Below are 27,056 nucleotides of genomic sequence, written 5' to 3'. Positions count from 1 at the left end.
GCCGGGGAGGGGACAGTGACAGGGGTGCTGCCATCGAGGTGGCACTGCCACCGAGGTGACACTCCAGCCTCGTCCTCGCCAGGGGCTTGGGGACATCACGACGGCGAAGGTCAGAGGGTTTTGATGTGTGACAGGGGGGTGACACCGAGGTCCTGCCTTGTCCCCGGTGCCCCTCAGGGGTGGCACGGCCACCCCGTGGAGTGGGCACACCCTGACAGGTGGCACCTGTCCCTGTGCCACCACACACACCCGAGGGAGTGCCACCCACAGACATCTGTGTCCCCTGTGTGACCACACACACCCGAGGGAGTGGCGCCTGTCCCCACAGGACCACGGGCACTTGATGGAGTGGCACCTGTCCCCACAGGACCACACACACCCGAGGGAGTGGCGCCTGTCCCCACAGGACCAGGGACACCTGAGGGAGTGGTACCTGTCCCCACAGGACCACACACACCTGAGGGAGTGGCACCTGTCCCCACAGGACCAGGGACACCTGAGGGAGTGGCAGCTGTCCCCACAGGACCAGGGACCCCTCGAAGGGGTGGCACCTGTCCCCCTGTGATCACCACACTTCGCTGGCAGGACACGTGTCCCTCCAAGACCACAGACACCTCAGTGGGGTGGCCCCTGTCCCTGTATGGCCACAGACACCTCGACATGGTGGCACCTGTCCCCACACAGCCAAAGATGCCCCGACACTGTGGCACCTGTCCCCATGTGACCATGGCCACCACAGTGGTGTGGCCCCTGTCCCTGTATGGCCACAGACCCCCCAAGGTAGTGGCACCTGTGCCCACACAACCACAGGCACCTCAATAGTGTGGCATGTGTCCCCCATACAACCAGGGACACCTGGACAGTGTGGCACCTGTCCCCATGTGGCCAGACACCCCAGGATAGTGGCACCTGTCCCCACACAACAGGAGACACCTCGATGGCATGGCCCATGTCCCCACACAACCACAGACACCTCGATGCTGTGGGACCTGTCCCCACCCAACCGTGGACACCTGGACAGTGTGGCACCTGTCCCCATATGAGCAGGGACACCTGATGGAGTGGCACCTGTCCCCATATGAGCAGGGACACCTGATGGAGTGGCACCTGTCCCCATATGAGCAGGGACACCTGGACAGTGTGACACCTGACCCCTTTTGACCTTACAGCTCATGACAGCCCCTGTCCCCACACAGCCATGAGCCCCTCCAAGGTGTGCCATGTGTCCCCATATGGCCACAGACACCCCTGCAGCGTGACACGTGTCCCCATAGCAGCGTGGTCATGACAATGGTGTGGCACGTGTCCCCATATGGCCACAGGCACCCCAATGTAGTGGCCCCTGTCCCCATACAGTCACAGACACCTCAACAGAGTGACACCTGTCCCCATATGACCATGGGCACCTCAGTGGTGTGGCACCTGTCCCTGTGTGACCAAAGACACCTCAGTGGTGTGGCCCCTGTCCCCATATGGCCACAGACACCCCAATGCAGTGGCCCCTGTCCCTGTGTGACCATGGACACCACAGTGGTGTGGCACCTGCCCCTGTGTGACCACAGACACCCCAATGCAGTGGCACCTGTCCCTGTAGGACCAAGGACACCACAGTGGTGTGGCACCTGTCCCCATATGGCCACAGACAGGCCAACGTAGTGGCCCCTGTCCCTGTGTGACCATGGTCACCACAGTGGTGTGGCACTTGTCCCCATATGGCCACAGACACCATGCAGTGGCACCTGTCCCTGTAGGACCAAGGACACCACAATGGTGTGGCACCTGTCCCCATGTGACCATGGACACCCCAATGTCGTGGCCCCTGTCCCCACATGGCCACAGACACCCCAGTGCAGTGGTCCCTGTCCCTGTGTGACCATGGACACCACAATGGTGTGGCACCTGTCCCCATATGATCATGGACACCCCAATGTAGTAGCACCTGTCCCTGTGTGACCAAAGACACCACAATGGTGTGCCACTTGTCCCCATATGATCATGGACACCCCAACATAGTGGCCCCGTCCCTGTATGACCACAGACACCCCAGTGCAGTGGCCCCTGTCCCTGTGTGACCATGGACACCACAATGCTGTGCCACTTGTCCCCATATGATCATGGACACCCCAACACAGTGGCCCCTGTCCCTGTATGACCACAGACACCTCAATGCAGTGGCACCTGTAGGACCAAGGACACCATAATGGTGTGGCATCTGTTCCCATACAATCACAGACAGCTCAACAGAGTGACACCTGTCCCCATATGACCATGGACACCTCAGTGGTGTGGCACCTGTCCCTGTGTGACCAAAGACACCACAGTGGTGTGGCCCCTGTCCCCATGCGACCATGGACACCCCAATGTAGTGGCACCTGTCCCCATACAATCACAGACACCCCAATGCAGTGGTCCCTGTCCCTGTGTGACCATGGACACCACAGTGGTGTGGCACCTGTCCCCATATGGCCACAGGCACCTGTAGGACCAAGGACACTATAACGGTGTGGCATCTGTCCCCATACAGTCACAGACACCTCAACAGAGTGACACCTGTCCCCATATGACCACAGACACCCAAATGTTGTGGCACCTGTCCCTGTGTGACCATGGTCACCACAGTGGTGTGGCACTTGTCCCCATATGGTCACAGACACCCCAATGCAGTGGCCCCTGTCCCTGTGTGACCATGGACACCTCAGTGGAGTGGCACCTGTCCCCATATGACCAAGGACACCCCAACACAGTGGCACCTGTCCCTGTGCCACCAACACCCCCCCCCCCGACATCACAGCCCCTGTCCCTGCACGACCCCCCCAGATGTGTCCCACCAAAGAGGGGTGGCTTCGTTTAGGGGTATTTCGGGGTGGTTCTGTTTTGGGGTGGCTCCCAGGTGACACCAGGTGAGGTGACAGCCCCCACGGGTGTCCCCACCCCCAGCTGGCACCGGGGTGCCCATCCCTGCACATCCCGGGGTCACAGCGGGATTTTGGGGCAGGAATAAACCCTTTCCCCCCCAAACCCCACCTGGTCACCCCAACGCGCGGGCACAGCGGTGTGTGTGTGGGGGGGGTGACACCGGGACGGGGGGGGTGGTGACACGGGGGGTGGGCGGTGACACGGGACCCGCCCCCCGGACCCGCCCCTCCATTGGGATAATGGGATAATTAAGGAGAAAACACGAGGGAGTCTCGGGGTGGGACCTCCCCCCGCGACCCCCGAGGGCAGAGGGAGGGGGTGGCGGTGCCAGGGAGGTTTTTGGGGGGGTCCCCAAGCGCAGGACAACCCCCCCCCTGCAGAGCCAGGACCCCCCTTGTCCCCACCCTGTCGCCGCTCCAATGTCACCGCGGCCGCACCTGTCGCCGGGCGGTGGCGCAGGGACACGGACACCCCCAAAAACCCCCCCAAAAACCTGCCGGGGAGGGGGGGAGGGACCCCCCAAACCTCCCGGGTGGGAATAAGGGACCCCCCGAACCGCCCGGGTGGGTGTTGGAGGGGTGGGGGGACCCCAAACCCCCCCGGGAAAGGTGGGAAAGGAGGGGCGGGATGTGCCGGGGGGGGTGCGGGGGGTTTGGGGACCCCCGGGATATCGGGGGGGGACACGCGGTGGCACAAGGGGGGGACACGGGGGTGTCGCGGGGCTCGGGGGGCCACGACCCTCGACCGGGAGGGTTCGGGGACCCCCGGGATGTCATAAGGGGGTCCGGGGGGGGATACACATGGAAGGGGAGGGATATAAAGGGGGGGATACACGGAGGGGGGTCCGCGACCCCCCGGGATGCCCCAGTGGGGTGAAAGGGGGGTGACGGGGGGCACAAAGGGGGGGTCCCGGAATGCAGCAATGGGGGGGGGGGTGCAGCACCCCCAAATAGGGGGGTAGGGGCGGGTGTGGAGGGGACACAGCCAGCGGGGGGGATGGGGGTCCAGGGGTGCCCCCCTCCCCAGCTGCCCCCCGGCAGGGGGGTGCGGTGCCCAGCTCACCTTGGCGAAGTAAAGCATCCAGAGCTCGCAGAGGCGCTCCCGGGAAGCCATGCCGGGCCGGCACGGCTCGGGACGAGCTGCAGCTCCGCCCCAAAACCCCCCTAAACCCCCCCCCAGCGCTGGGACCTCCCCCAGGTGTGGGGGGGGGCGGGGACATCACACCCCCCCCCCCCAGCACCTCCACCCATCCCATCCCCACCCTCCACCTGCCCGGGGCACCCCTTCCCCACCCCTTTTCCCATCCCCAGCCCTCCTTTCTCCTCCCTCTTTCACCTGCCCAAGGTAAAACGGGGCTGGGGGAGGGGAGATAAACCCCCCCCCCGTACCCCCCCATCCCAAATAATTAACCGCCCTAATTAGCGCCGCTCAGCCTCGCGCGGGGGGACGCCCTGAACGAACGCAGCACGGGCTTATTTTCGCCTTTTAACCCCTTTCTTTCTGAATTTTAAACCTTTATTTCATCGTTTTTCACTCGCCCCCCCCCCGCCCAGAGCCCCCCCCATCCATCGATTGCTCCCCCCCGCCCGCTCGATGGCGCAAGCGACGCGCTCGGCGCTCGGCTGGCCGCGCCTGGCGCGCATGCGCGCTGCGCGCTGTACGGAAGGCGGGACGCGTGGGACAAGATGGCGGCGCCCGGTGGAGCCGCGGAGACCCCCGCGGACGGAGAGGGGCTGGTGCTGGGGAGGCTGGAGGAGGAGGCGCTGAAGCGGCGGGAGAGGCTGAAGGCCCTGAGGCAGAGGACGCTGCAGGTCGGGCGGTCTGGGCGGTGGGAGGGTGTGGAGGGGGTCTGGGGGGAGCACAGAGGGGCTGGGGTGGGCCCTGCGCAGGGGAAAGCTGCTCTGCTTTGCAGGGAGTTCTCTTTCTTTCCCCTCTCTCTGCTCCGCTCTTGCGAGATCCCGCATGGAATGCTGCGTCCAGGGCTGGGGTGCTCAGCACAGGAGGGATGTGGAGGTCTTGGGATGAGTCCAGAGGAGGCCCCGGAGCTGCTCCCAGGGCTGGAGCCCCTCTGCTCTGGAGCCAGGCTGGGAGAGCTGGGGGGCTTCACCTGGAGAAGAGAAGGATCCAGGGAGAGCTGAGAGCCCCTTGCAGGGCCTGAAGGGGCTCCAGGAGAGCTGGAGAGGGACTGGGGACAAGGGATGGAGGGACAGGACACAGGGAATGGTGCCCGGTGGGGCTGGCACAGAGCAATAGGAATAGAGGGGCTAAGTCATGGAATCACGGATTTATTTAGATTGGAGAAGCTTCTGAGATCGAGTCCAACCATTCCCAGCACTGCCAAGGCCACCCCTGACCATGTCCCCAAGTGCCACATCCACGGGGATTTTAAATCCCTGCAGGAATGGGGACTCCACCCCTGCCCTGGGCAGCTGTGCCAGGGCTGGATGTGCCCAAAGCATTTCCTTGGAGGAGCTTTGGAAGCTCCTTCCTTTGGCAGAAGGGGCAGCATCCCAAATATCCCAGGGGCTGCCTGAGAGTTCAGGAACATGTGGAGGGAGGGGTGAGGGACAGGGAAGTGCCACCCATGGATTTCATGGCTCAAATGGGAATAGAGTTGAGGAATTCAGCCTGGAGAAGAGACGGATCCAGGGAGAGCTGAGAGCCCCTTGCAGGGCCTAAAGGGGCTCCAGGAGAGCTGGAGGGGGACTGGGGACAAGGGATGGGGGGACAGGACACAGGGAATGGCTTCCCACTGGAAAAGGGGGCAGGGACACCTTCCACTAGCCCAGGTTGCTCCAACCTGGCCTTGGACACTTCCAGGGATCCAGGGGCAGCCACAGCTTCTCTGGGAATTCTATCCCAGCCCCTCCCCACCCTCACAGCCGTAATCCCTCCTCAATATTCCATCTAACCCTGCCCTCAGCCATCCAAGGCTTCCTAAAAATTAGGGATAAAGTGGAATAAGAAAATATTCTGGGAATATTCTTATTTCTCCCATTTCTTGCAAGCCCTTAGTTAAGGCATCCCGCTCTTCCTGGAATTTCCAGATCATTCTGGTTCTTGGGATGCACCTGATGCCTAAAGGGTGGCACATTTTTATTCCCACTGTTCAGGAGAACAACAGGAATTTCCATGGAGAAACTGCTGTGATGTCCTTGCCTGGGTAAAAATCCAGCTTTCCTGGGATTTTGTGCTAACAGAAGGGTTGGAGGCACCAAAAAGAGGGAAAAAGGGGATTTCTTCCTTCTACTTGCTCAGATTCCCTTGAGGGAACTCTCCAAAAATACTTAGGAATAAAAAAATGATGGGAGAGGGTAATAAATAAACCAGGCAAGGAGATTCCTGCTTGGGAATTCCACGAAAGCAGCCTGGCAACCGGTGGGAAGCTGCTGGATGAGCCTCTTCTGTCTGGAATCCTTGGATTTCCAAGGGAGTAGAGCACGTGGTTGTGCCGTTGGCTCCTATGGAAATGCTTTTTGTGGGAATATATTCCAGGATTATCCAAATGATCTAAGGGAAAATACACGGATGGATGAGTTCCTGCTTTGAGATTCCCCCTTTTCCTCCCTTGCATCATTCCCTCGCTTTCTTCCCTGTTAAGTGGGAAGAAAGTGGTCCCTTTTCCTTAATTTAAGGAAAAAATTCCTTGCTGTGACAGTATTTAGGATTCACCAGCAGGCACATCCTGGATTTTTCCTTTTCCACTTGCCTTTCCCACCGTTAAATCCCGGGACAAGAGTTGGGTGGCTCAAGGTTCCACTCTGAGGGAATTTCCCAGGAAAAGAGAGAATTTCCCAGGAAAAGACCTGAGTATTCCTCTCCTTTTAAAATAGCTGCTGGCTCAGGGAATGCTGTGAATATTCCGAAAGGATCCACTGGCAAAATCAAGGATCGTGGTGTGGGATGTGCAGGGCAGATTCCTTCCTGCATCCCAAACATTCCTCACCCAACCACAGCTCTTTCTCCTGCTCCGTTATCCCCCAAATCCTTGAAAAGCAGGAGCATTCCCGTGTTTTTATGGGAAGAGGGAGGGGGTGTCTCCCACCTGCTCCCTCATTCCCAGCCCTGCTCCGGCACCAGAGCGTTCCCGGCGTGTTGTTCGTCGCGCCGGAAAAGATTCCTTTGGCTGCATCCCAAGCTTTTGTTTGAGGTTGGATTTGCTCCACGGCCACATCCCTGCTCCTCCACACCTTCCCGTGCTGGCAGGAAAAGCAGGAGCGGGAGGAAGGGCAGGCACTGCTCGTTTTTCCCCTCACAATGGAATGTTTTCCCGCCTTTCCGCTCTTTCCCCGCCGTCCCAAAAACTCGGCCGATCCACAAACACCAGTGGGACATTTTTCCAGCTGGGGGGGGGGCTGCTGTGATCCCTCACTTTGGCTTCTTGCTGCCCTCAGTTTTCCTTAATTTTTGCTTGGATTGCCTTCATTCCTGCTTAATTCCTGTCTTTGGTGAAACCAAGCACCTCCCGATCCCGAAAGCCAAGTGCCCGGGAAAACAGTTGCTGTGGAAACAGAGCTCGGGGAATTTATTCCATTGGGGAAAAACACACACTTAGGGCTCCAAAGGATCCCTTTCTCTCCAGACTTTAATAGGGAAGTCACTCCAGGCCTTATTAGGGAAGTCCCAAAGGATCCCACACCTGCTCCCGGGGCTGCAGAACCTGCGGACGCAGGGATTGTGCTTCCCACCGGAGCGCTCGCTCCTGTCACCTTGGGAATTGTTCCTGGAGGTTCTGCTCTCCAATTCCAACCTGGGAATGTTGTTGATTTTGAGATAAGAAGGTCTTTGTTGGCTCAGGTGGGATCCCACCTGCAATGCTGTGTCCAGGGCTGGCTGCTCAGCGCGGGAAGGACGTGGAGCTGCTGGAGAGAGTCCAGAGGAGGCCCCGGAGCTGCTGCCAGGGCTGGAGCCCCTTTCCTATGGAGCCAGGCTGGGAGAGCTGGGGGAGTTCCCCTGGAGAAGAGACGGCTCCAGGGAGAGCTGAGAGCCCCTTGCAGGGCCTGAAGGGGCTCTGGGAGAGCTGGAGAGGGACTGGGGACAAGGGGTGGAGGGACAGGACACAGGGAATGGCTTAAAGCTGAAAGAGGATAAATTTAGGTGGGATATTGGGCAGGAATTCCTGGCTGTGAGGGTGGGGAGGGACTGGACTGGATTTCCCAGGGAAGCTGTGGCTGCCCCTGGATCCCTGGAAGTGTCCAAGGCCAGGTTGGAGCAACCTGGGATAGTGGGAGGTGTCCCTGCCCATGGCAGGGGTGGAATGGGATGATCCTTAAGGTCCCTCCCAACCCAAACCAGTCTGGAATTCTGTGAGATAACTGTGGAATTCAGTTTTATTTTAAGCTCCTTTTGTGGCCACAGGCTTAGGGAATATTGGGAATTAACTCTGGGGATAGACAAGTGCCCAAATATCCTGCCCCCGAATCCCAGGGATCCGAGGTGGGATGGGAGGCCGGAGGGAGCAGTGGTGGCTCTGTCCATCCCTGAGGACATTCCCGGGAAATCAGGAGCTGCGCTGGCGTTTTTAGGAAGTCGGGGCTTTGTTTCCTTAAAGGATGGACAAATGTGGGGATAGAATTCCATGTCTGCTCATTCCCAGCTCCTCTCCAGCATCCCTGGAAGCAGCGGCAGCAGGACCCGCCTGCTCCTGTTGGACAGGTTTGATGGGAGGGAGCAAAGAAATCCAAGGGTTTTCCCTCAGTTGGAATTCCCAAGGTGCTGGAATTCCCCACCTTTTACACCTGCTGTGGGCATATCCCAGCTTTCCTGGCTTGTGCTTGATCCTGGAATGAGCTGATTCTGGAAGGGAACCGCCTTTTATTTGTACCTGTGAATCCCTTTTTGGTTGGTTTGGTTGGAATTTTGTGGGAAGGGAAATCCTTGAAGTGGTTTCCCACTGGGAGCACCGGCCACGGGAAGGTGCAGCTGGAGGGGAGGGATGGAAAATGGGAATGTGCCTTTGGATGGGGCAGGGAATGCAGGATGGCAGTGCCAGCCCAAAAGGATGGATAAATGCAGGATGGAGGCTGATGATCCAGGTGGGAATCCATGGGAAGGCTGAGGGAATCACTTCCATCCCGAAACCAGGAATTAGTGCCACAAGAGCTTTTCCACCTCCATGTCTCCAGAAGATGTTGGAGAGGGAATAACATCATTGACCTCGTGGGAAAAACGCCTCCGATGTCGTTCCGTCGGGATTCCCGGGAAGAGCCAGGGAGCAGATGGAGGGATAAAAGGTTTCCTTCCACATGATTTGAGGGTTAATGGACTGGGATTGGTTTGGGAATCCCTGTGTCTTCCCACTCCGCAGGTGGAGAAGGATCCTGCTTCCCTCCCTTCCTGTCTCATTCCCTGGGAGGAATTCTGAGGGAATTTTGCAGGCCTTGCTTTTCCTTCCCAACAACGTCGTCGTCCTTCCCGCTGCGGAGGGCTGGGAATTCGGGAGGGAGAGCAAGAGTTTGGGATCAGAGGCTGAGAATCCACAGGGACGACATTCCAGTTCTCCTCCTGTCGTCCCGTGGGATGGGAGGGAGGAGAGGGCCGGGCTTGGCTGGATTGGAGAGGGAATTCCGGGAGAAAAGCCGGAGCAAACCCGACCGCTCCACGTGGCCACTTCCACTGCTCCAGAGGGAAACAAAACGGGGGGAAAAACAGGGAAAAACCACCTCCAGGGCTGCTTTTCCACACCCAGCCCTGCCCGGAAGGTCCGAGCTTTGCCCCAGCCCCGAAGCTCCAGGGGGGATCATCCCAATCCTGCTTTTAGAAGGAGAAAACGAGGGAGGGAAAGGAATTCTGGAGGGTTTCCCGGCTGGAAATGGCGGCGCTGATGAAGCGGAGACAAACCCCACTCGGAATTGTGGAGCTGCTGGTTCACCCTTTCTCTGGAATTCTCTTCCCTTTTTTCCCCCCCTCCATGAATTAAAACAACAAATCCCGTTGAATGGCAACGCCAGCACCGGCCCTGCCGGGATTTTCCTTGGATTCTCCCCTTCCAGCCTGGTTTTCCCAGGCAGAAAGATGCGGATGGACATCACCGGGATCATCCCAACTTCATTCCTGCTCCAAACCATCTGCTTGGAGGCTCCAAGGGAATTGAAGATTCCGGGAAAATTCCTCTACAATCCCAACATTCCCAGCGATGCCCAATCCAGGCTTTTCCAACACGTGGTTTTTTTTTGTTTTTTTTTTTCTGGGGGAATGAGGGTTTAAATTCCCCGTCCGGGAAACTGGGATGGTTCCAAAGCACCTGAGGGATGGTGGGAAGAGAAATGAGGGTTTAAATTCCCCATCCATGAAACTGGGATGGTTCCAAGGCACCTGAGGGATGGTGGGAAGAGAAACGAGCACGAAGGGTTGGGAAAGAACTCGGCAATTCCGCAGATCCAGGTGTTTGTGCCGAAGGAATCGGGTGGCGCAGGGAGACAGGGAATTAAGAGCAGCAGGTTTTTTTTTCCTGGGATTCACACGAGGGTTGTGGCCACAGGGAATTCCAGGATACGAACCCCAGTGATGGGAACAAAGTGTTTCGTTGGAAAATCGAAGGATTCCTTGTGGAAATAGGGACGAAAATCCCCTTCGGATCTTTCCTTCTCCACAGGGCGGGATCTCCGCCGGGCTCTGGGGGATCCTGGAATTGCTGAGGTTGGAAAAGCCCTCTGGGATCAGAGTCCAACCATTCCCAGCACTGCCAAGGCCGCTCTGACCGTGTCCCCAAGTGCCACATCCACAGGGCTTTGGAATCCCTCTGGGAATGGGAACTCCACCCCTGCCCCGGGCAGCCCTTTCCAGGAGGAATTTTCCCACTATCCAGCCTAAATTCCCTCTGGCACTGCTGGAGGCTGTTCCCTCTCCTCCTGTCCCTTGTTCCCTGGGAGCAGAGCCCGATCCCTCCCCGGCTCCCCCCTCCTGTCAGGGAGTTGTCCTGGGAAACAGGAGTTTTTCCAAGGACACACGGCCAAGGTGTTGAATTTTCCGAGGCGCTTTTGTTCCCGGCGTTTGTTTCTTCTGGAAGTCCCGCTGCTCCAGCTGGGATCGAGCCGTTTCCATAGTAACCAGGATTAGGAATTCAGTGAGGGATGAGCAGCAGGGACACACAGGTTCTGCCTTTCAAAAATCCTCCTTTGATCCCGTTATCTCCCTTTGCTCCGGGTTCCAAACGGCTCCTGGAAAACCAGCGGCGGATCCTGGATCCGGAGGATGTTTTAAGGAAGTTTTTAAGGTTTTCCCCTTCAGGACTTTTTGTTGGATAGTTTAATTGTGATCCTTTGTTTTTTTGGCTCCTTGGAGAATTGTTGGATTCCGGAGCTGTTTTCCTGCCGGGAGAAACCTTTGGCTGCTCCGGGGACCTTTCAGGACTTGGCTTTTTGCCTCTGGAATGAAACCTTTGGAAAAAGCCTGGAGGTGAGGGCAGGGCTGGGCCGGGATTCCAGGACACCTGAGCTTCCCCTTGGCCAGGGGGGAAGGAAAAGGTGCCAGGAGGTGCCATCCTGGGATGAAGGAATATCCCCAGGAACTGAGCTCACCTTCATGTCTCCTTCAATCCAAAGAAATTCCAAGGAAAACAGGGATTTAACCACCAAACAAGGTAGATGCTCATTCCCTGGATGATGTTATCCATGAGGAAATCCCACTGTGGGATCTGGAGCTTCCCAGTGCCCAGAGAGATGAGGATGGGATGAAGGAATATCCCTGGGAGCTGAGCTCACCTCTGTATCTCCTTGAATCCAAAGAGATTCCAAGGAAAACTGGATTTAACCTCAAACAAGGTGGATTCTCATTCCTTGGATGAAGTTATCCATGAGGAAATCCCACTGTGGGATCTGGGAGCTTCCCAGTTGCCAGAGAGATGAGATGAAGGAACGTCCCTGGGAGCTCAACTCCACGTCTCCTTCAGAACAAGGAAATTCCAAGGAAAACAGGGATTTAACCACCAGACAAGGTGGATGCTCATTCCCTGGATGATGTTATCCATGAGGAAATCCCACTGTGGGATCTGGAGCTTTCCAGTTCCCAGAGAGAAGAGGATGGGATGAAGGAATATCCCCAGGAGCTGAGCTCACCTCCATGTCTCCTTCAATCCCAAGAAATTCCAAGGAAAACGGAGATTTAACCACCAAACAAGGTGGATTCTCATTCCTTGGATGAAGTTATCCATGAGGAAATCCCACTGTGGCACCTGGAGCTTTCCAGTTTGCAGGGAGTTGAGGCTGGGATGTGTTTTTTGGGATTTGAACCCTTTCCCTTTCCTGGGTTCCCCGGAGCTGGATCCCAGCAGCCAGAAAATAGGGAATAGGGAATAGGAGCAGCTCCAGCTCAGCTGGCAGCAAATACCTGGAGAAATCCAGCTTCTTTCCAACACTGACCTCCTTTGAACTCCTCCAAAAGACAATTCCTTGTGCCAAGGAAACCTTTGGCTGGGAATGGGACAGTCCTGGAATCCTTAAAGGAAAGAGAAGGAGATCTTGGAAATTCTGCTCGATCGCCAAGGAAAACGAGCAGTTTCCAGGGAAAAGGGGAAGGTGGGGGTCATTTTAGGGATTGTCAGGGATTGGTTGGATGTGCCTGGGTTGGGTTTTCTGTGGAGGAGCCTGAGGGATTGGGAAGAGACCCGGCGGGAATGGAAAGAGGAGCCAGAATATTTATTCCGACGTCAAGACGTGGAAATTTTTCCTTCTTAGAATTTTGGGAAAAGGCCAAATCCCTGATTAAAGGGAGAAATATTTCAAAGGAGAGAAAAAGGGAAGGAAAGAAACAAAAATTCTCCAACTGTGCCTGTGTTTGGGAAGGGCTGAAGAGCCGCTCCCGTGGGAATGAGGAGCCGCTTCCCGGAGCTCCGGAGTTGGGAGCGCGGGAGCCATCCAGCAAAAACACTTCCAAGCGGCAGCCGGGGATGATTCGCTCCCAGGAATCCCAAAATAATCAGCTGGAGAGGTTGTGGCACCGCTGGGGTGTGATTGAAAGCTTTCTGGAAGGCTGGAGGAATTCCAGAGGCTGGGAAGGGAGCGGATGAAACGGCGCCGTCGGCGAATCCAGGGGGTCGGGAATGGTGGAAAACCTGCTCTGCCATTCCCAGAGTTTCAAAGGGAGGCAAAGGGAGCGTCGTCTTTGTCACGGGAATTCGGTTTAGGGGAAGGTGGGATGTTCTGGAATTCCACAATTCCCTGCCAGGATGTCGGATCCAGGTGGGAATCCGGCCCTTCTCCCAAGGAACAGGACAAAAGGAAAAGGCCTCAAGTTGCCCCAGGGGAGATTTAGGTTGGATTGAGGCAAAATTCCCTCCTGGAAAGGGGCCGTCCAGCCCCGGTAGAGCCCCAATCCCTGAGGGATTTAAAACTCTTGGGAAGTGAGGGATGGCAGGAAGCAAAACCTGGGAATGAGTTACGGAATCGGGTGGGTTGGAAGTGAAGCAGCGAAGGAAATTTATGGATCCTGCGGCTGTTCCTTCAGGATAAGGTTGTGTCCTTGCCCTTTTCTTGGAAAAGATGCTTTCCTTGGATGGGGATTGTTGCAGTGCAGGGATAACTGGCTGGGAATTCCCAGATCACTGGGATTTACCCCCATTCTTGGCTTTCATGGATGCAATGCAAAGAGTTTCTTCCCTAATTTCCCTGGAATGTTCCTGCCAGCATGGAAAAAGCCTGATAACGTGCTGGAGCCCAAGGGAAAGCTCCATGTTCCTTAAAATTCCCAGCTCTTGGTTCCATTTCCCAGGGAACCAAGAGCTGGGAAAGCACCTGCTGGGTTGGAGAGTTGCCTTTCCTGCCGGGCAAATAAGCGGGATGGGATGGAATTCCATAGGCAAAGCACCCAGAGGGATCCTAGAAATCCTTCCACAGCCACATTCCCGCCTGCTGGTTCTCCAGGCTTCCCTCCTGCCTTGGGATACGGCCTGCCTGGAGTCTGGGAAGTGGGTGAATCCGGTGGGAGCTCCGGAAAATCCCGTCGTTCTTCAGGAAGGGAATAAAACCCGCTTGGAATGCGGGGGCTGGTGGGGGATGGATCAACTCCCTGGGAATGAGCTGGGAGGGATCCCCAGGGATCAGCCAGTCCAAGTCCTGGCTCTGCACAGACAAGCCCCCAGATCCCACATTCCCAGTGGGAAGGAGCCCAGGCTGATCCCTGATCCCGCAGGGATGGGCATTCCACGACCTCTCCGGCCAACATGGGCCGGTGCCCTGGGTTTTTCCAGGAATGTCCCCGAGACTTTAGGGAAGATGGGGGTGGAATCAGTTGGAATTGGGGGTTTTGGGCAAGTCGGAGAGGATTTAATATCCAGTTCTTTCAGGATCCAGGGAATCTCTGCCCGTGGAGGGAGGGAACAACTCCAGGGGCCAAATCTCTCCTTATCTTCAAACCCTCCTGGATAAAATTCCAGCAGGAAGGAGAGGAATGCAGGCACTTAAAAGAGGAAGAGGTGAAAGGAATGAGAAAGGACTGGGAGTGCAGGAAGGGACTTCCCACAACTTTAAATCCCATGGAAAGGTGTCTAAATATTCCTCATAATTCCAGAGGCTCTTCCCGGTTAATTATGGAATTGATGGAACATTTCTTGGACCAGGAATGTCCATGTGAGTATCCCAAGGTGAACAGGAGTTAAAAAAATCCAGCTCAAATCGCAAATTTAGGGATGATTCCTGTTCTTTTTCCCTCTTTTTCAAAAGCCGGGAATGTTTCTGTCGCCCTTTGAGCAGGAGCTGAACCTGAACAATTCCAGAGCTGCTTCCTGGCTCCTTTCCCTGTTTGCTTGGGATCTAATTTTTAACCCAGACTTTGGAAGTTTGTGCAGTCGGGATCCAGGGACGAGTCAGCTGGTTGTTGGGAAACATTCCTGGTTCTTGGAGGGGTTTGGGATTGGGTTTTGCCAGAAATAATATTGGGATCCTGGAGCTGGTTCCGAGGGAGGGACTTGGACAAGGGAGGGAGGGACAGGACACAGGGAATGGCTTTGAGCTGAAAGAGGATAAATTTAGGTGGGATATTGGGAAGGAATTCCTGGCTGGGAGGGTGGTGAGGGGCTGGAATGGATTTCCCAGAGAAGCTGTGGCTGCCCCTGGATCCCTGGAAGTGTCCAAACCTGGGATAGTGGGAGGTGTCCCTGCCCATGGAATGATCCTTAAGGTCCCTTCCAACCCAGTCCAGGCTGGAATTCCATGACTTCATCTGCTGCCACATTGTCCTTGTTCTTTGGAGGATAATTCCATCAGGATTCCCAGGAATTGGTTCCAGCATTCCCTTTGCTGTTCTCTCCAGAGCAGGATGGGGGTGGAAAACACTTTGTTTGGTGCTCGGAATTATCGAATCAGTGGGAAAACCAAACCAATCCCTTCCCAGCTCCTTGTGGGGAAAATCCCAGATCTGTGCCTGCCTGGATAACAAATATCATTGGGAATTCCACTAATTAGCTCTTTGTCCCAGGCTCTGGGGGTGCAAAACGAGCCTCTTTCCAAGAGGAATTGGATCGATGTTGTTCCTGGAGCTGAAATCCCGCCCTTTGTTGGGCTGATCCCTCTTTGATTCCATGTTTTCCAACTTGTTTAAACACCCAAGATGATCAACTGGGGGGGGAAAAAAAGGGGGACCTGGTGTGGATTCCCAGATTTTTTGCACGGCTTTCTCCCTTCCCAAACCTTTATCATCCCTTTTCTCTCCCGTCATTCCCTTCATCCCAGGATAAAACCTCCCGATCCCTGAGGGATTCGGGGGCTGGTTTTTTGCTCTCCCTCATTCCCAGAGAGGCCAAATCCCGACGGATCCTCCTGTTTTTTTTTTTTTCCAGACCAAGGACGGCGGGGAACGGGAGAACAAAATTCCCAGGCAGGAGGAGGACGAGGAGCCCGTCAAGCACAGGTAAGGACGGATTTATTCCCGCTTTTCTCTCCCTGGGATGGGCTTGTTTTTTAAGGAGGATTTTCCCTTCTGTGCAATTCGATTTAGTTTTTTAATCGAAATTCCCGGTGCAGATATTCCGAGGAGGGGGATGGTTGGATTCCATGATCTCGGAGGATTTTTCCAACCTTAAAAACTCCGGGAATAAAGAGGGAAAACCTGGGGTTGAGCGGCAGCGTTTCCGGTGCCATTTCCCTGGATTTCCCTGGATTTCCCTGGATTTCCCTGGATTTCCCTGGATTTCCCAGGGTTTCCCAGGATTTCCCGGCCATTCCTGCACCTCTGTCCCTGGTTTTGGGGTGTTTTAAGGGTGGATTTTTTTTCTTTTCCGTGGATTCATGTCACTGCTTTTGTCCCTGGAAAATGGGAGCACAAATCCAGCTGAGCCACGGGGTCATTCCCAGCAGGAGCAGCTGCCCCTGGAGCCCTTTTCCTGCCCTAAAAATTCCATCAGGGAATTTTGGGAGCCTCAGGGAGGTCAAACTGCCTTTGAAAATATGGGATGTGACCTTTTCCCATCTTTTATCCCTAAAAACCTCCTCTGGGGGAGCTCGGCTGCTGGGAATGACCAAGTCAGAGCAAACTCTTGCTGTTCCTCGGGAATATTTGGGAATTCTTGGGAGGATTTACGTTGCAGAAAACATATCCCTTGCAGGGAGACAGTCCCCATGGATTTTGGGAACAGCCCTCATGGGTTTGGGGCTGGAACTCCCCCTGGAGAACCATCCCTGAGATCCCCTGGGAGGGAATTTTCCGGGTGGTCCGATCCGGGGCCGGAATTGCCACTTGAGGTCTGAAACAGGAGCTGGAGATCCTGGGAATGGGATGAATAATGGATAAGCTGCTCTTGAATTCCAGCCCTGCCACCTGATCCCAGAGCCTCCTGTGGCCCTGGAGCATCCCCCTGCCTGGTGCTTCCCATCCCTGGGCTGCTCATCCCACCCTGGAATTCTGACTTGATCCTCTAAATCAGAAAAAAACCCCTGTTTTTCGGACTCCAGCTGATTTTTTAACTGAGAATTCCTGCTTTTTAACCAGCTTGGAAGTGCTGGGTTTCATCCCAGGGTTTCCACATCACCCAAGTCAAGGTGGAAAATCCCTTTTTCCAGGAGTTTTTGTTCATCCCGTGGTGGGTTTGGCCAAAATCCTTCCCTGAAATCCTTCCTCTGCTTGAGAGTCCTTGGAATTCCCCAGGGAGAGACCAGAGGGGTTGAGGAGGAAATTCCATCTCCAGCCAGCTTTATCCTCAAATCCATGGATCCCTTTGGAGAGGCAGCTTTTGGGATGAAAAGTTTGCTCTCCACATGGATTTTCCACATGGATTTTCCCCCATATCCACAAATCCTTCGGGGAGGCAGCTTTTGGGATGAAAACTTTGTTTTCCACATGGATTTTTCCCATTTGTCCTGAAATCCATGGATCCCTTTGGAGAGGCAGCTTTTGGGGTCAAAGTTTTATTTTCCACATGGATTTTTCCCATTTGTCCTCAGATCCGTGGAAACCTTTGGAGAGGCAGCTTTTGGGGAGAAAATTTTGTTTTCCACATGGATTTTCCACATGGATTTTTCCCCTTTGCCCTCAGATCCATGGAAACCTTTGGAGAGGCAGCTTTTGGGATGAAAACTTTGTTTTCCACATGGATTTTTCCCCTTTGCCCTCAGATCCATGGAAACCTTTGGAGAGGCAGCTTTTGGGATGAAAACTTTGTTTTCCACATGGATTTTTCCCATTTGTCCTGAAATCCATGGATCCCTTTGGGGAGGCAGCTTTTGGGATGAAAACTTTGTTTTCCACATGGATTTTCCCTTTTGTCCTGAAATCCATGGAAACTTTTGGAGAGGCAGCTTTTGGGGAGAAAATTTTGTTTTCCACATGGATTTTTCCCATTTGTCCTGAAATCCATGGATCCCTTTGGGGAGGCAGCTTTTGGGATGAAAACTTTGTTTTCCACATGGATTTTCCCTTTTGTCCTGAAATCCATGGAAACTTTTGGAGAGGCAGCTTTTGGGGAGAAAATTTTGTTTTCCACGTGGATTTTCCACATGGATTTCCCCCTTTATGCTCAAATCCATGGATCCCTTTGTGGAGGCAACTTTTGAGGTGAAAGCTTTGCTCTCCACATGGATTTTCCACATGGATTTTCCCCTTTATGCTCAAATCCATGGATCCCTTTGGGGAGGCAGCTTTTGGGGTGAAACCTTTGTTTTCCACATGGATTTTTCCGCTTTGTCCACAAATCCATGGAAACCTTTGGAGGGGCAGCTTTTGGGGTGACAACTTTGTTTTCCCCGTGGATTTTCCCCTTTTCCCACTTCTCCAGCCCCAGCCAGTTTTGTTGGGATGCAGAGGGAGCTTTGCATGGCAAATGAGGGCGAGCTCTGCTCCGCAGAGAATGTTTGAATCCCAAATCTTAGGGAATGTTTGAATCCCAAATCTTAGGGAATGTTTGAATCCCAAATCTTAGCTTTGGATTTACTTTTCCTTTCCCTGTTAAACGTCCCTTTTCCCCCCCTGGAATCCAAAGGGAGTTTTTCCCAGGATCAAGAAGAGCCCATCACTCCATTTCCTCTTGGATTTTGGTTTCCCAAAAACGTGGCTGAACCCCGGGAGCCCTTTGGAAGAGGGAAGTGCTGGGCACGAATGTCCCAGTGGAAGGGGTGAACTGGGATAATCCACTGGGTTTTTGGGAAATTCCTGGGAGTGGAATTCTGCCTTCCCAGCAAACCAAGGGGGGAAAACCTGCATCTCAAGGGGGAAACCACCCCGAGCTCTCCTGGGAATTGTGGTGGGTCAGGGAATGATCCTGTGGCCGAGGAGGGAACAGATCCCGGGGTTTTTGGGATGGTTCCTCCTCCATCCCACCCCGTCCTTTCCACCCTGTGGAGAATCCCGGGATGAACTGGGGTGGAAGGGACCTTAAGGATCATCTCATCCCACCTCCCACGATCCCAGGTTGCTCCAGCCCGGCCTTGGACGCTTCCAGGGATGGGAATTCCACACTCTCTGTCCAGAGGAAGGACAAACCCTCTCGGCTCCGGCTCCACCATTCCCACCCTCCCACATTCCCACACCTTCCTCGGCCTCTTCCTCTTTCGTTTCTGCTCCTCTCAAACCTTCCCATCCCCTCCCCCCCCCTTTTTTTTTTTTTTTGGTGTCTTTTTGTTCCTTGTTTTTTCTCTCTCCCGAACTCCCAGGGCAGGAACGAGCTCCGGCAAAGCCCTTTGTGCAAACCCCGCTCCTCTCCCGGGAATTCGGGCTCAGCTGATCCCCCCGCTCCCACCTCTCCCGGGGGAGGGGGGGGGGATTTCTCTTTGAAACTCGGGATTCTCGTGGGTTCCTTTGATTTTTATTTTTTTTTTGAACCGCTCCCGTTTAATCCCGGACCAGGAAACGCAGCCCCGGATGCGCCTTTGGGAGGGACAGGGTGGGGATGGACTTTGGCCTTTCCGCCTCATTCCCACCGGGAAAAACAGCCCTTTTGGGACACGGGGAGCTGGATCTGGGACTCGGGGACCTGCGAGACTCCACGGCTGGAGTTTGGAATTGTCGGGGAGCACGTTGGGATCGGGGTTGACGTGCGAGCGCAGCTCGTTAAAAGCGGAGCTAAAAATCCAAGGAAAGGGCTTGGAAAGGGAGGGGGGGGGAACCAAAAATAACCTTCGACTCTTCAGCTCCGCGAGAGCTGCCGTGAATCAGCTGTCGGACACTGAGTCAGCCCGAAAAAGCATCCTTAAAAAGGCCCTGCCGCTCCCGGAGGTGGAGTTCTGGGAGGAGCCGGGCTTGGGAAAGGCGATCTCCCGCTCAGGAATGTCACCGGGCAGGTCCCGACCGCTTTTTTGCTTTTGTTGTAACCTTTTGTTGCACAAAAAAAACCCAAACCCAACAAAACCAAACCACTCCTGGGTGCCTCCTCTGCTCCCAGAGCCGGGGGAGCTCGGCGGGATCGCGCTTCCCGAAAAACGCTTCCCGAAATCCCGGAGCTTGGAGACCTCGGGGCAGGGTTTTAAAGGAATAAAAAGGATTAAAAAATAAAATGAGGATTAAACGTGGGAGGTGGTTGATGGCTCCAGGGATGATCCAGAGGGTGTCCCTTCCATGGGGGACACGGGCAGCAGGAGGAGGAGGAGGAGGAGGAGGAGGAGGAGGAGGAGGAGGGGGCACCTTTTCCTTGGTGCTGGAGGAGGAGATCCAGGGATTTAAGTGCCCACGTGGAGAAGAGAAGGCTCCAGGGAGACTCCAGAGCCCCTTCCAGGACCTAAAGGGGCTCCAGGAGAGCTGGAGAGGGACTGGGGACAAGGGATGGAGGGACAGGACACAGGGAATGGCTTAAACTGAAGGAGAGTAAATTTAGCTGGAATACTGGGAAGGAATTCCTGGCTGTGAGGGTGGGGAGGGATGGAATGGATTTGCCAGAGAAGCTGTGGCTGCCCCTGGATCCCTGGAAGTGTCCAAGGCCAGGTTGGAGCAATGTGGGACAGTGGAAGGTGTCCCTGAACTGGATGGTCTTTAAGGCCCCTTCCCACCCAAACCATTGTGGGATTCTGGGATCTCAGTCCAGTTTTCCTGCTGTCCCTGGAGGGACAAGCCTTGTCCTCAGGGAGAGAAACTGGGAAGCTGCTCCTGAAGCAGCTCCAAGTGGCTGTTTTGGGAGGAAATGTGGGAACAGGGAACCTGCAGCACTGAAGAAATCCCTGTTATGGGGTTTCCTGGCAAAGCCATTCCTGGTGCTCCTGAGGGAAGGATATCACTTGGAAAAATCCACTGGAACAGTGTTTGCTCCATGAAGCCCTCGGGGCTGGAGCAGTGGAGCAAAACCAACCTGGGAGCAGCTCCAGGGGCCTGGTTTGCTTCAAGATAACTCCGGGCATTCCACACATTCCCAACGTGCCACTGCCCACCCTCCTCCTTCCAAAGGAGCTGCTCTCCCTCCTCATTCCCCAGCCAGGAGCTCCAGCCCGGAGGGAAAAGTGGATTTGAGGCATTCCTGACCCAAAGCAGGCATTGTGGGACCCCTGTGTGTGTCTGTGCTTCCCTCTGGAATGCTGCAGCTCCCAGAATCCTCCTGTGCTCCCTGGAGCTGCCAGCCCTGTATCCAGCTGTAGCCACCTCCATCCATGGTGTTCCTGGCTGGATTGGGCTGGCAAACATGGCATGAGGTGCTCAAGGAGCAGGAGATCTCCTGGATTTGGGCACATCCATCAGTTTTGAGGAGATGCCAATAAAACCTGTGAGTGGCCCTGCAGGAGGCTGATCCCAGATGGATCAATCCCAGCTCCTGACCGGGTGCTCCGTCCTTCCCCATGGGATGTGTCCTCCACCCCTGGGAGCTGCAATCCCTCAGCTGGCTCCTGGGTTCTGCCTTGAGGCCTGCTGGAAGCCATGGGTTGTTTTGGTTTCATTTTCCTGGGAATGTGGATAATTCATGATGAGGAAAGTGCCAAATTGCCCCGGGATGTCTCTGGAATGTGGCACAGGAGGAGCCGCTGGCACCTGGATTTCCTTTAACCCATTGCTGGGGAAATGAGCAGTTTTTAAATATCCATGTTTTTAACCCTTCAGATTCCTCGGGGAAGGAGGAATGTCCTCATGTCCTTGGCTTTAGGGATGTGCTGAGATCCCACCTGGAGCACAATGTGCAGCCCTGGGATCCTCGGCACGGGAAGGACGTGGAGCTGCTGGAGAGAGTCCAGAGGAGGCCCCGGAGATGCTGCCAGGGCTGGAGCCCCTCTGCTCTGGAGCCAGGCTGGGAGAGCTGGGGGGGTTCCCCTGGAGAAGAGAAGGCTCCAGGGAGAGCTGAGAGCCCCTTGCAGGGCCTGAAGGGGCTCCAGGAGAGCTGGAGAGGGACTGGGGACAAGGGATGGAGGGACAGGACACAGGGAATGGCTTTAAGCTGAAAAAAGATAAGTTTAATTGGGATATTGGGAAAGAATTCCTGGTTGGGAGGGTGGGGAGGGACTGGAATGGATTTGCCAGAGAAGCTGTGGCTGCCCCTGGATCCCTGGAAGTGTCCAAGGCCAGGTTGGAGCAACCTGGGCTAGTGGAAGGTGTCCCTGCCCATGGCATGGAATGGGATGATCCTTAAGTTCCCTTCCAACCTGAACCATCCTGGGATTCTCTGATGGAGGAGACAATTCTCCTGCTCCTGCCGAGGGGTGAATTCCCTGAGCCCCAGTGAGGGAGCAGTGGGAAGCAGCAGCGGGAAGCTCCAGGCCCTGGGAATTCCTGGAGGGAAGCTCCAGGCCCCGGGAATTCCTGGAGGGAAGCTCCAGGCCTCGGGAATTCCCAGAGGCAGCTGCAGGAGCCTTGCACAGTTCATTAAAGGGATCAATTGGAGTTTGTTTGCTCCTGGTGCTTCCCTGGGTTTAATGAGGATGGGGAAGGTGCTGGAGCCAGGCACGGAGGAACCTCTGGGTGTAACATCCCAGCCGGGCCTTGGAGTGTGTCCCTGGAAATGTGGGATCCCTGCCCGGGAGCTGCTCTCCCTGGGCTGGAGGGGTCTGTGACCTGGGCAGGAGCTGGAGCTCCCTGATCCCTCCCTGCTTCCTGCAGAGCCCTTTATCCCAGCTCTGGGAATGCTGATCCCTCCCTGCTTCCTGCAGAGCCCTTTATCCCAGCTCTGGGAATGCTGATCCCTCCCATGCTTCCTGCAGAGCCCTTTATCCCAGCTCTGGGAATGCTGGCCCTGTTTCCCGGTGTTGTGCTGAGGTAACAGCTCCAGGGATCCGGGTGGGATCTCACCAGGAGTGTCTGTGAGTCCCATCACCGGCCTGGGCCTGATATTGGGAAGGAATTCTTGGATCTGAGGGTGGGGAGGGGCTGGAATGGATTTCCCAGAGAAGCTGTGGCTGCCCCTGGATCCCTGGGAGTGTCCAAGGCCAGGTTGGAGCAATGTGGGCCAGTGGAAGGTGTCCCTGCCCATGGCAGGGGGTGGAATGGGATGATCCTTAAGATCCCATCCATTCTATTATTCCATAATTTACCTCAGCTGCCCAGGGCAGGGCTGGAGTCCCCATCCCTGGAGGGATTTCAAATCCCTGTGGATGTGGCACTTGGGGACACGGGGCAGTGGTGGCCTCAGCACTGCTGGATCTGATGATATTAGAGGCTTTTCCAAGCTAAATGATCCCATGATTCCATGATTTTAGCTGCCTCTGTGGCTCCTGATGCCAATTTTCCCCCTCGCTCCCAGGATCCGGGACATCCCAGACGTGTCTCATCGCTCTGGGCTCTTCCCTGTTTTTCCCGGGGAGATTTCACCTCTTTGTGCTCTTCCCTGTTTTTCCCCAGGGAGATCAAACTGCGGAATTACGAGCCCGAGGATGAGGAGCTGAAGAAGAGGAAGCTGCCCCCGGGAAAACCGGCCTCAGGTGGGAACAAACGGGAGCAAAGGCTTGGAAAGCTCCTTCCAGGGTGGAAGATCCAGAGGGCTGTGTCCCGGTGGGAGGTCCTTGGAGCCCTGGAGGGGGTTGGAATTGTCTGAGCCCCCGTTGCATCATCATCATCCTCACACCCTGCATTGCACAACTTGGTGGGGGGGGGAGCAATTCCAGCCATTCCAGCCCCTCGGGAGCCTCCCTGGAGGATCCTCAAGGAGATTCCGGCTGGTTTTTGTTGGACTTATCCTTAAACAAATATTAGTCCGGGGCGTCCAGGCTGGGATTTCCCAGCTCTGAACCTCCACCTGCTTCCAGAAGGGGAAGTGAAGGGTAGAAAAGTTTCCCTTGATCTTGGAACGTGGAGTCCTCCTGGAATAGATCCCTTTAAAAATGCCCGGAATCAAAAGGTGCCTTTGGAAGCTCCGAGCTGGGGTGGGTGGGAATGCTGGCACTGCATTTTCCTCAGCCCTTTGGAAAAGCTTCCAGCTTCCTCTGAATGTCACAAGAAGGGCGTGGAGGGGCTGGAGCGTGTGCAGGGAAGGGAAGGGAGCTGGGAATGGAGGTGGGAAGGGGCTGGAGCAGCAGGAGCAGCTGAGGGAGCTGGGGGGGCTCAGCCTGGAGAAAAGGAGGCTCAGGAGGGACCTTCTGGCTCCCTGGAATTCCCAGGAAGGAAGGGGGAGCCGAGGGGAGTCAGGCTCTGCTCCCAGGGAACAAGGGACAGGAGGAGAGGGAACGGCCTCAGGCTGTGCCAGGGGAGGGTCAGGTTGGATATTGGGGAAATTCCTCCTGGAGTTCCCATCCTGGAGGGATTTCCAAGCCCTGTGGATGTGGCACTTGGAGACATGGGCAGTGTGGCCTTGGCAGTGCTGGGAATGGTTGGATGATCCCAGAGGGCTTTTCCAGCCTCAGTGATTCCAGGCTTCTCTGGAGCGGGATTGACCCCTCAGGGATGTGCTCCTGGAGCTGCCCCCCCTTCCTTGCTCAGCTGAAGGACAGGGAGCTGTTTTCCACACCTTTTCCCATTATCCCTGAGATCTCCAGAGCTTTCTGCAGGGCTGGGCTCCTCCAGACTGTCTCAGACCCTGTACACGAGTCAGAGGGAGTCCAATTCCAGAGCCCTGGAGCAGCTGATCCCTGCAGGGATTCCGGGAAGAGGCCTCAGACCCCGCAGGCTCTTTGCCGTTGGTGGTGTTGCATCATTCCCGGAGGATTTTCAGGAGTCTCCACAGGGTTTGGGTGGCGGAGGGACGCCCTTCCCACCTGCCCTCGCGTGTTTTAAAGGCAGAAATGTGGGAACGGGGTTTTCCCAAAGCTTTCGGGAGCCGAGCCCGGGGCTCTGCTGGGATCGATTCCCGGGGCTCTGCTGGGATCGATTCCCGGTGTCCCGACGCTGATCCTGTTTCTCCCTCTAGTGGAGGACACGGTGAAGGAGCAGCTGGAAGCTGCCAAGCCCGAGCCCATCATCGATGAGGTGGTAGGTAATTCCCGAGGCGTTCCCTGCCGGCTGCATCCCTGTGTCCAGGCTCCATCCCTGCTTTTCCCTCTCACTGGATGTCTCCTCTTCCTCCGTAGGATCTGGCAAACCTGGCTCCCAGGAAACCGGACTGGTGAGTGCCTGTGGAGCTCTGGGAGAGGCTGCTGGAGTCAGCACTTCCAAGACCTTGGGATCGTCCAAGTGGTGTTGGAAGTGCCGGAAATATCTGGGAGAACCTGATTTGGGGGTTAAAAGTGCCAGGAAAACATAGTGGATGGTGTCCCAGCCCACCTGTGCCAGGATCCTGGGATGGAGTGGTCCAGGGGTGATCCAGGTGCCAGGATCTTGGGATGGGCTGATGCAGGGATCATCCAGATGCCAAGTTCCTGGGATGGGGTGATCCAGGTGCCAGGATCCTGGAATGGAGTGATCCAGGTTCCCTGTGCCAGGATCCTGGGATGGGCTGATCCAGAGATGATCCAGGTGCCAGGATCCTGGCATGAGCTGATCCAAGGCTGATCCAGGTTCCCTGTGCCAGGATCCTGAGATGGGCTGATCCAGGGCTGATCCAGGTTCCCTGTGCCAGGTTTCTGGGATGGGCTGATGCAGGGATGATCCAGGTTCCCTGTTCCAGGATCCTGGGATGGGCTGATCCACGTTCCTTGTTCCAGGTTTCTGGGATGGGCTGATCCAGAGATGATCCAGGTTCCCTGTTCCAGGATCCTGGGATGGGCTGATCCACGTTCCTTGTTCCAGGATCCTGGGATGGGCTGATCCAGAGATGATCCAGGTTCCCTGTGCCAGGATCCTGGGATGGGCTGATCCACGTTCCTTGTTCCAGGATCCTGGGATGGGCCGATCCAGGGCTGATCCAGGGGTATTGGAATGAGATGACCTTTAAGGTCCCTTCCATCCCAAACCATTCCAGAATTCTATGAAATTGGAAACTCTTGAGGAAGCCACCAGTGTTCCCTTTTCCCGCTGATCCCTTTGGGATGTTTGTCCCCACGGGATGGGCTTGGTTTTCCCGGGAGCTGCTGGGACTCACGTCCTGCTCCGTGCTGCCCCTGGGAAAGAGGAGGGATTTCTCTCCCTCTGGGAAAGGTGTCCTGTGGCCCTCGTGTCCCCTCCTGCCTGGGCATGGAATTGTCCCGACGTGGCCTCTCTCTCCTGCAGGGATTTGAAGCGGGATGTGTCCAAGAAGCTGGAGAAGCTGGAGAAGAGGACCCAGAGAGCCATCGCGGAGCTGATCCGTGGGTGCCATTCCCTGGGGATCCCCTCATTCCTACTGGGAGCTCTGGGCCAGGGAGGGACTGGGGGAGCTTGGCCCCTTCCCAGAAGGGTCTGGGGAGCTTCCCAGGAGCTCCAGGGGCACTTGGATTCTCCCAGGGAAGGGTTTGTGGGCTGGGGGAGCGGGGGCAGCCCCTCCCCGGGGTCACTTCCCATTCCCAGCAGTGCATCCTGATCCCTGCAGGAGAGAGGCTGAAGGGGCAGGAGGAGGAGTTGGCATCTGCCGTGGGATCAGCAAAGCAGGAGGGATCCGACTCCGACTGAGGGATCCGTCGGCAGCCTCGGAGCCGGCTCCAGGTCCCGCCCCGTTCCCTCGGGGTGACCCCCGGGACACACTCGGCCCTTTCCCAGGAGTTCCCAAATCCTGCCGTGCCTGGAGGGGAGGGGCAGATCCCAGGAGCCCGGCTGGCCGCTGAGGAACGTTCCTGGCAAACTTCCCGGGATTGCAGGGAGCGGGACACGCCCACCTGGGCTGGAGCTCACCTGCCGGGACTCGGAGCAGGGAAAAGTGGGAAAAACTCCAGTCGAGGTCAATCCAGACTCACTGTCCTCTTGCTGGGAAAGGAGGGAGATGCCCACGTGGCCCTTGGAGAGGCAGGACCTTTTCCCAAGGGATTGGGGCTCCTATTCCTGGGCAGACACCACGAGCTCTCCCTGCAGAGCTGGGAACATCCATGGGCTCACCCAGAATTCCCGTGGGAAGGGGCTGCTGGCTCAGGACCCGTTGGCTGCTCTGCATCCAGCTGAGTTTAGCGTGGGATTTGCCTTGCTTCCCAAAATTTCCCAACCCTCTGGAGTGTTCCACTCCTCCTCTGAGTGTTTTTTAGTGGATGAAGTTTGTCGTTAGTGGATCTTTTCCTAATAAAAAAATTCCATGCTGGAAGAAGTTGTTGCTTCTGGAAGAGTCACCTCATCCCTCTCCTGTCCATGGAGACCTCAGGCCTTGTCCCCTCCCTTTCCTGGGACAAAGAGCAGTGGGATTCAGTTCATGGAAGTTTGAGGTGGCCAAGCTGTGGCTGCAGCAGGTCAGGGATGGGATGATCCAGATGTGATCCAGGTTTCCTGTGCCAGGTTCCTGGGATGGGCTGATCCTTCAGACTGACGCAGAGGAGGTTTAA

At 55.9% G+C, this 27,056-nt stretch overlaps 2 protein-coding genes across 3 annotated transcripts in view; one reads left to right on the top strand and one right to left on the bottom strand.

Moving 5' to 3' along the window:
- Positions 1-4,042, bottom strand: part of NBEAL2 (neurobeachin like 2) — a 44,998-nt gene extending 40,956 nt beyond the window's left edge. The window contains exon 1 of the mRNA XM_032707750.1: positions 3,979-4,042. Within this exon, the coding sequence (XP_032563641.1) occupies positions 3,979-4,029 (51 nt within the window). The 5' untranslated portion in view covers positions 4,030-4,042. The remainder of the gene's footprint in view (positions 1-3,978) is intronic.
- Positions 4,043-4,567: 525 nt separating this feature from the next.
- On the top strand, positions 4,568-26,815 carry CCDC12 (coiled-coil domain containing 12). Of its 2 annotated transcripts, none has more exons than XM_032709595.1 (7): positions 4,568-4,727; positions 15,689-15,759; positions 23,086-23,165; positions 24,587-24,648; positions 24,747-24,781; positions 25,825-25,901; positions 26,123-26,815. In XM_032709595.1, the coding sequence occupies exons 1-7, from the start codon at positions 4,602-4,604 to the stop codon at positions 26,200-26,202; spliced, it is 531 nt and encodes a 176-aa protein (XP_032565486.1). In that variant the 5' UTR covers positions 4,568-4,601; the 3' UTR covers positions 26,203-26,815. The 2 variants fall into 2 exon arrangements, with proteins under 2 accessions (XP_032565486.1, XP_032565478.1); XM_032709587.1 differs by having other exon boundaries at positions 4,577-4,727; positions 24,587-24,652.
- The last annotated feature ends 241 nt before the right edge of the window (positions 26,816-27,056 follow it).

Source organism: Chiroxiphia lanceolata, chromosome 1 (assembly GCF_009829145.1).
Source record: "Chiroxiphia lanceolata isolate bChiLan1 chromosome 1, bChiLan1.pri, whole genome shotgun sequence".
Classification (NCBI taxonomy): domain Eukaryota; kingdom Metazoa; phylum Chordata; class Aves; order Passeriformes; family Pipridae; genus Chiroxiphia; species Chiroxiphia lanceolata.
The sequence above is the reverse complement of the archived record's forward strand: the minus strand, read 5'-3'. Positions and strand labels throughout refer to the sequence as shown.

Excerpts from the sequence above, each read along its gene's own strand:
- CCDC12 (XM_032709587.1), top strand. The coding sequence starts at position 4,602 with ATGGCGGCGCCCGGTGGAGCCGCGGAGACCCCCGCGGACGGAGAGGGG. Across the intron at positions 24,653-24,746 it reads CATCATCGATGAGGTGGTAG|GATCTGGCAAACCTGGCTCC; the intron begins GTAATTCCCGAG and ends CTTCCTCCGTAG. Across the intron at positions 25,902-26,122 it reads AGCCATCGCGGAGCTGATCC|GAGAGAGGCTGAAGGGGCAG; the intron begins GTGGGTGCCATT and ends TGATCCCTGCAG.